The sequence below is a fragment of the Oncorhynchus mykiss genome, chromosome 1, assembly GCF_057628025.1.
Source record: "Oncorhynchus mykiss isolate SJ-2025 chromosome 1, ASM5762802v1, whole genome shotgun sequence".
Classification (NCBI taxonomy): Eukaryota; Metazoa; Chordata; class Actinopteri; order Salmoniformes; family Salmonidae; genus Oncorhynchus; species Oncorhynchus mykiss.
In genome coordinates this window covers 761,200-769,112 of record NC_143022.1, presented here as the reverse complement: position 1 = coordinate 769,112, position 7,913 = coordinate 761,200, and the positions used below count along the sequence as shown (strand labels likewise).

The 7,913-nt window shown below is 46.3% G+C and overlaps 1 protein-coding gene across 1 annotated transcript; it reads right to left on the bottom strand.

Moving 5' to 3' along the window:
- Positions 1-5,219: 5,219 nt before the first annotated feature.
- Positions 5,220-6,922, bottom strand: LOC149985337 (uncharacterized). The gene is made up of 3 exons (XM_090182462.1): positions 6,575-6,922; positions 6,263-6,455; positions 5,220-5,998 (listed from the first exon to the last, which is right to left on the bottom strand). Exons 1-3 carry the CDS (start codon positions 6,920-6,922, stop codon positions 5,220-5,222), a joined length of 1,320 nt encoding a protein of 439 aa, XP_090038588.1.
- Positions 6,923-7,913: the final 991 nt, after the last annotated feature.

Below are 7,913 nucleotides of genomic sequence, written 5' to 3'. Positions count from 1 at the left end.
ATTTCCTCTGCTGACTCCATATAGCCAGAGATTGCAATCGGATAACCTTTGCCCCCTTGTGGCCACTTATTATCCACATAGTCTCCCAGCTTTATGCAAGAACTGGAGCCTCTGATACACTCAATCGTTTCCGATATCAAGTATATAGTGTCAATGATTGCCGGTAAGCCCCTTGAGCTTTGGCGATAGGGCCTCGTGATGCTACTTTTCATTACTTGCTTGCTGGACAGCCAATCTTCTTCCTCTCTCGTAAGTGAAGATGTTCCGAGCCAGCTGCTCCAGTCCACTATACTCTGGACAACAGCCTGTCTCCAATGTCTGGTGATGGGTAATGAAACCAATAGCCTGGCGCGATGCTCAGCACCGCTAATGTAGGTTTCGCAACCTTTTGTATGGCTATCCTCTGCTTCACTCTGTATACCAAATGAAGGTAACCGGAGACCCTTGCCCCTTACAATGGTAGAATGTGTATGGATGCAAATTCTGTCCCTATCCTGATCTACGAAGGCTACAGTGTCCTTATAATTGAGGTTGATAGTCTGTGCTCCGTAGGGTATAAACTTGACCCTCTCGATAGCGTTCCGGATGATGTGTTCACTAACGGGTAAAGGAGCGCCTAAAATTAATGTCTGAGGACAAGCCCAATCTCAGGTTAGGCATGCCGGGAACGAGGACAAAGCTTTTGGTGAGAGGTGTCCCCTGGGTGGCGTGCTGGAAAAACATTGCCCCTTCCAGTTTGTACACTCCATCCACGTGAGCGGAAGAGTATGCTCCGTCTCCAAACGTGGAGTTTCTGGTGTACCGGTAATGTAAGGTTGGTGCTTGGTGGCTGTAAGGCTGATTATGTTTGAGAGCTCAGTGAAGGTCGGCAGGCCTTCGGTGTTACCAAATGTGAAGTCAAGGTATCCCAGTGAGTATCTACACACCCCCCACTTAGCCATATCTGCTATGATTCCGGCAAGGTCTCGCATAGAATAATGGACCCTATTGTCATCCAAGACGACATGGTCAGGGTCGGCATGTCTGTTGAGCAACATCGGCCACTTGCAGTCAATGTTTGTGATATAGTCGCTCGATGGCACTGTCACCACTATCCCGGCTCGGTTGTTCAATATCTTGCATAGCTCCTCAAATACAAACAATCCTGTCCTCTCCGGGTACTCGTCCTCACGAGGTAACATGAGTGTGTAAGGGTCACCGGCGGTGTACTCTCCTATGGTCCAGCGACCAGGTCTTACCCGCTCACACCCTGTCCTCCTCTGAGTGAATATGGATATAGTGTCCAGGTTCAGAAAGGCTCCATGTGATGGAACGAGTACACCCAATTGCTGTAGCACAGTCCCTGCCTGCTCCTGCTCAGACTCGAAAGGGTATGATTGTGTGTGATTGCCATACTGATGACGGGGAGTGTACTGCTGAAACGGCAAAGTGTCCCCTGCTACATCCTCAATGTCTACTGGATGTTTGATATTAGGGCAGATGATAATTATGCCTCTATCCCTACACACTATACAGTTCATGACTGTTACTGGTGTGTCATGACAGGCTGGAATGAGCTCATCCTCAGGGCTATTGTAAAGCATGTTGTTATCTTTGTCATATATGGTTATAGGTCCAGAGCATCGCTCTGTGTTACTGCATTGAAAGTAATTATAGGTAGTCGTGTATTCCACATTGTAATCGGTGTAGTACCTTTTGGACCTTATAACATTGGCAATCTGGTATGCTGAGATCCCAGGTATCAACTCTAACTTTGATCCGTATAGGGTGTTGATAATATCAAAGTCTGAAGCTTTTACTGTCTCGACGTTGACGTTGATAACTATCACCCAAGGACCTCGGTTCAACTGGGCCTGCAAGGTTAATATCCTGTCAAGTACATACCAGGTATGAGTCAGGTCGGATGGAGTGTAGGAAGCTAAGCCTCACACCAATCTTACCGACCCAGCCCTGACGGATGATAGTCTTCAGGGTGTCTTCGGCCGCAAGTGGTATATACACCTGGGACGTTTTCACATTGTTGTACTTCGATAAGGATCGTACGTCTATGGGCAAGTACAGATCTTTGAGACTCGAGGGAAGGTGTTCCATTAGGATTTCGACGTCGACGAGTACGACATCAAATCTCATCATGTCTAGAGGAGCGGACGAGTTGTCTCGTGTTAGTCCGGGGTCGTGATGCACGTAGGAGAGCACAGCCCATCGGGGTTTGCGTAGTGGAGCAGAGCATGGTTGCAATTGCAGGACTGGTGCAGCTTCGGTTTCCACAGGCAGTTGACATCGACATTCTTTTGTAACCTTAGCATGGTTTCCCGATGAGTGTCATAGAGTTCGAGCTTGACGTGTAAGGAGTCCAATCGGCCGCAGGTAAATTCTTCTATGACCAGAGAGATATCGAATACATGCACGAAGAAGCCACATGATTTAATGGTGGTCCAGTTCTGGCCTTTAGCGATGTCGTATTGAGCCTGCCCGGAAACACGACCCGGAGTGTCTGCCCACAGCACCCACTTACCCCAAGGCTTGCCCCTGAACCAATATAGCAGTTTAGGTATGTACCTTTTCTCCATGCCCAAGGGGATGATGAGTCTGGTCTCTACGATAAGCATGTCATGTTCCCCTATCCACAAAGGATTGGTGTTTAGGAACTGAATGGATAAGGCAGGGTCCACATCTTTCCCAGTAACAAATGGTTTCACCACGGTGTCATATAGTTGCTTGGACGTGTCGTAAAGAGACAGCTTGTTCAGCCTGTAGTACAATGCTTCAGCTGGGGAACCCATGCCATGTAACATTCTTTCGAAATTGAACATACACTGGGTCAGTCGTTCATAACCGGTCATGTCTCTGCAAAGTCTCTCTACTATGAAGCTAGGTATGTCCCGCACCCAGGATGTAGTCAGAGCCTTGAGCGTATCAAGGAGGTGTTTCAAATTTATTTCAGTGAAGAGGTCCTGCACCTTATAATGTTCAGGATTACCGCAAATCGTGTTATGCCAGAATGTGCCGGGTAGGATCACACTTTCATTTTTTGGACAATAGACGCTGTGAAGGTTACAAGTCTCTTCACCTCCAAACATCCCCAGGAAATAGCCTGTAGGACACACGGCTGCACATCGTCTTCCTATTGGGTCCTTGTAACGCATGGCTGGATGCCCCAGAGGACACCTGTAAAGACATAGTCCAACACCGCTGTCGGTGCACCCAACAAGAGCAAATGGTGGGTCGTATATTTCGGTGCAGTATTCTACATCATTACGGCAGTTGTGTAAATTGGTCTTTACCAATATATGATCACGTCTCCTGCTACCCAGACAAGTCAAGAAACACAGAGCTGTTAGCAGATATGTTCGGATAAGCAGGAAAATGGACATTGTTATCACATGTGGACATTGCCCGATTAACTAATCTGTTAACCTGTTGTGACTAGGGGGCATTATTTTCATTTTTGGAAAAAAAAACGTTCCCGTAGTAAACGGGATATTTTGTCAGGACAAGATGCTAGAATATACATATAATTGACAGCTTAGGATAGAAAACATTCTAAAGTTTCCAAAACTGTAAAAATATTGTCTGTGAGTATAACAGAACTGATGTTGCAGGCGAAAGCCTGAGAAAAATCCAAACAGGAAGGGACTCTTATTTAGAAGGCTCTGCGTTCCTATGCGTCCCTATTGAGCAGTGAATGGGCTATCAACCAGATTACTTTTTCTATGGCTTCCCTAATGTGTCTAGTGTCACAATACATAGTTTCAGGCTTTTATTTAGAAAAATGAGCCTGAACGTCAACATTGCGTCAGTGGTCAGCTGAAGTCTCTCATAGTGTTTGGTGCGTAAAGGACAAATGCGGCCATTGTTTCTCTCTCCTACTAAGAAGCCACCAGTCCCGGTTGATATATTATCGAATAGATATTTGAAAAACACCTTGAGGATTGTTATTATAAACAACTTTTGACATGTTTCTGTCGTTATTATGGAGCTAATTTGGAATATTTTTCGCCGTTTTCGTGACTGCAATTTCCGGGCAATTTCTCAGCCAAATGTGAAGAACAAACGGAGCTATTTCGCCTACAAAAATAATATTTTTGGAAAAAAAGGAACATTTGCTATCTAACTGGGAGTCTCGTGAGTGAAAACATCCGAAGCTCATCAAAGGTAAACTATTTAATTTGATTGCTTTTCTGAGTTACCTGCTGCTAGCTGGACAAAATGCTATGCTAGGCTATCGATAAACTTGTGCTTGTCTAGCTTTGGCTGTAAAGCATATTTTGAAAATCTGAGACGACAGGGTGATTAACAAAAGGCTAAGCTGTGTCTCAATATATTTAATTTGTGATTTTCATTAATTAGGAATATTTTCTAGGAATATTTATGTCCGTTGCGTTATGCTAATTAGTGTCAGATGATGACAACGGTCCCGTTCACGGGATGGAGTGTCACTAGAGGTTAATTTAAAAGAAAGTACACATAACCGAGCCTGGGACGGTAACAATGGAAACGACCAAGCCGAAAACGCTCCTGAGTCTCTTCGACGGCACTGGCAGTATTTGCAGGCCATTCGTCGAAGCTGGATGGACCGTGCGAAGACAAGACATCGACGGTGGACACGGGGCTGATATCATTGTAGACATACGAAAGTGGGACCCTGTCACAGAGTGGCAAGGGCCAGCTCCCGACGTTATAGTCGCCGGACCACCTTGTGAAAACTACAGCATAGCAAGGACTAATACCAATATCCCGAGGAACCTGAAACTCGCAGATTCTCTGTTGGAAATGACTATAGACATCATAGAGCACTTCCATACCATCAACCCTACCATGCAGTACTTTGTGGAAAACCCAGAGTCCAGTCTGCTCTGGAAGAGATGGGTTTCGCACAGACACCCCACAGCAATGTTAGTCTCCGAGCTTCACTTTCTACCCGGGTTTGATTCGGCACTCCCTCGGTCTCGGACACCGGAAAGGGTTGACAGTATCCCCGATCTTTTAAGACGCATCGGAAACGACTCCCCAGTGATGTTACATCAGATAGTATGGGGTTGGAGGAAAGGCCAACTGAAAGGGACAGGGGGTCATCACAGCCCGGGTCTTCAATGTCTTGGGTGTTGAACGTATCCATGTACTCGAACCCAGAGTTATTTTTATTTACGAGTACGGGCCCTTGTCGATGGATGTTGTCAAGATCACAGTTGAGCCTCAGATACCCGGACCCAGATGAGTTACAAGGTCCCTTTCTCATCGCATGTCCAAGGTTGCAGATCCCGCACGAGTCTGCATCTGCAGGGTAAGACAGTAGAACGCACTTCATGGAGACCCTCTCCATCTCGTCCAGTAAAGGTCTGTAAGGCCTCTATACCATCAACACTGCACAGTTCTACCGGAAGATACCAGAGCATTCTGAGGCTCAGCTTGGCCTTGACAGAGGACGCCCTGACAGACACGCCGATCTTATCAACCACCTTTGCAAGCTCTCTGAGAGACGGATCGGTCTCCAATTCGATCATCTTTGCCTTCACAAGTCTCACCAGAGACACGGCTATCACCAAGATCAGACTCGTTGTTAAGGCCTCAGATACTTTACGCTTGGTGGAGCGATCCGCTTCGGTGGCAAATTTCTTGTTGCATGTCTGGCAACACTTGAGGTCCACATCCAAGTTCAATCTGCTGACAGGCCTTCCGGGTAGGAACACCTCGTTGTAGCACAGGCGAGGGGTACTGTCTCGGTTCGCCACCGTGGTGCTCAAGTGCCCTCTGGATGTGACCGTATACCGGTGTACTGTGTTACCAGTCTCAGGGTCGACGGGGTCTTCCATGAGCAACACGGGGTTGACGGATCCCCACTTCTCACGTGATGGTAGCATTGCTACGGGCTCACGGGTGCGTGTTATACAGTAATTCACCAGGTGATCAAAAGTCAGATCATGGCTCTTATACACTGTGAAGGTATAAGGGAAAGCCCTAGGTCTATCTGTTAGAGTCCCCGCTAGGTTGTTGAAGGGTTAGGGTTAGGGTTCCGTAGGGAAAGGAAAGGTGAGACAGGGGAGAGTATCTCTCTGACACTTGGTTCACCTAGAGTTTGTCTTCCAGCTGTGTTGTCTACCTCCTCGTAGCACTTTCTTGCGTCATGGTCGAGTTTCAATAAACCTTCATCTCCTAACCCTCCTTTATCTCCAACGTGTAGCTCTTTGCATTCTCGATCCTCTTCGAGCTGAGCCTCTCTGTCTTCGGGGTATTTCCAGTGTGAAAATTAGATATTATCTACCCTTGACCAAGGGGATCCCATGGAGGGACTGGTGATCCTCAGCACTGCGGTCCAATAGTCCCCCTGTAGCTAGCATTTGGCTAAGTTTCGGGGGTTCCAAGCTAACCTTATCAGAGTAGTACAGACCAAGAGCACGGTTGTATAGAGGGTAGTGATGCATGACATTGTACCGCTTGCTGAGCATATCGTGCTTCTACACCTGCATTGCTTGCTGTTTGGGGTTTTAGGCTGGGTTTCTGTACAGCACTTTGAGATATCAGCTGATGTACGAAGGGCTACATAAATACATTTGATTTGACATGATTTGCTTACGGTCTGGGAAAATAGAGAGTGTAGCTGTTCCCCGAGTTGAAGTTCCTCATCCTGTTGGTACTGTGTGTAGTGTTCTAGAAAGCTTGCGCATGTGACACCCTTCGACATACACATAGCCACAAAATCACCCTGGGTAGCTACAGATTGCAGGTCTGGGATTTGCTCCAAAGACTCAAAACATATGTCTCGTCCCAGTAGGCAGGTTGTGTTACCCAATCCCCCGATGGTAACATCAGCTAGTACCCTGGTGAGGTGCCCCGTCGTGTCATTAAAGTCTGAGGCTAATATGCAGGCACGCAACAGGTCTCCTCCCCTCAGGGTTAAAGCACTAGGAGCCGTGTTCCACATGTGCCACTGCCAAGTCCGGCACCCTAGGGTGAAGTAACAAGTCACTGGATGCTTTCCAGATGTGTTATTGTCATTTAGGGTATATTGTCTCAGTTTCAGAACCTGTACCTTGTTCACGTTAGACTGCATGATCCCTAAACAAGAGACACATTAGATGGGAACAGACAATGCATCGGCTTATATATGAGGGATTGCTTTGATGTTCACATCATGGGCTATGTGAAAGGGGTTGGATATACAGAATAAACCAATAACACATTGCCATGTCAAATGTATCAGATTTTATTGGTACACACAATGGGACATTGGCCTGTTGTACATGGTACAGTGCTCGCCCCCCTTGAACTTTGCAACCTTTTGCCACATTTCAGGCTTCAAACATAAAGATATAAAATTGTATTTTTCTGTGAAGAATCAACAACAAGTGGGACACAATCATGAAGTGGAACGACATTTATTGGATATTTCAAACTTTTTTAACAAATCAAAAACGGAAAAATTCGGCGTGCAAAATTATTCAGCCCCTTTACTTTCAGTGCAGCAAACTCTCTCCAGAAGTTCAGTGAGGATCTCTGAATGATCCAATGTTGACCTAAATGACTAATGATGATAAATACAATCCACCTGTGTGTAATCAAGTCTCCGTATAAATGCACCTGCACTGTGATAGTCTCAGAGGTCCGTTAAAAGCATCATGAAGAACAAGGAACACACCACACCGAGATACTGTTGTGAAGAAGTTTAAAGCCGGATTTGGATACAAAAAGATTTCCCAAGCTTTAAACATCCCAAGGAGCACTGTGCAAGCGATAATATTGAAATGGAAGGAGTATCAGACCACTGCAAATCTACCAAGACCTGGCCGTCCCTCTAAACTTTCAGCTCATACAAGGAGAAGACTGATCAGAGATGCAGCCAAGAGGCCCATGATCACTCTGGATGAACTGCAGAGATCTACAGCTGAGGTGGGAGACTCTGTCCATAGGACAAC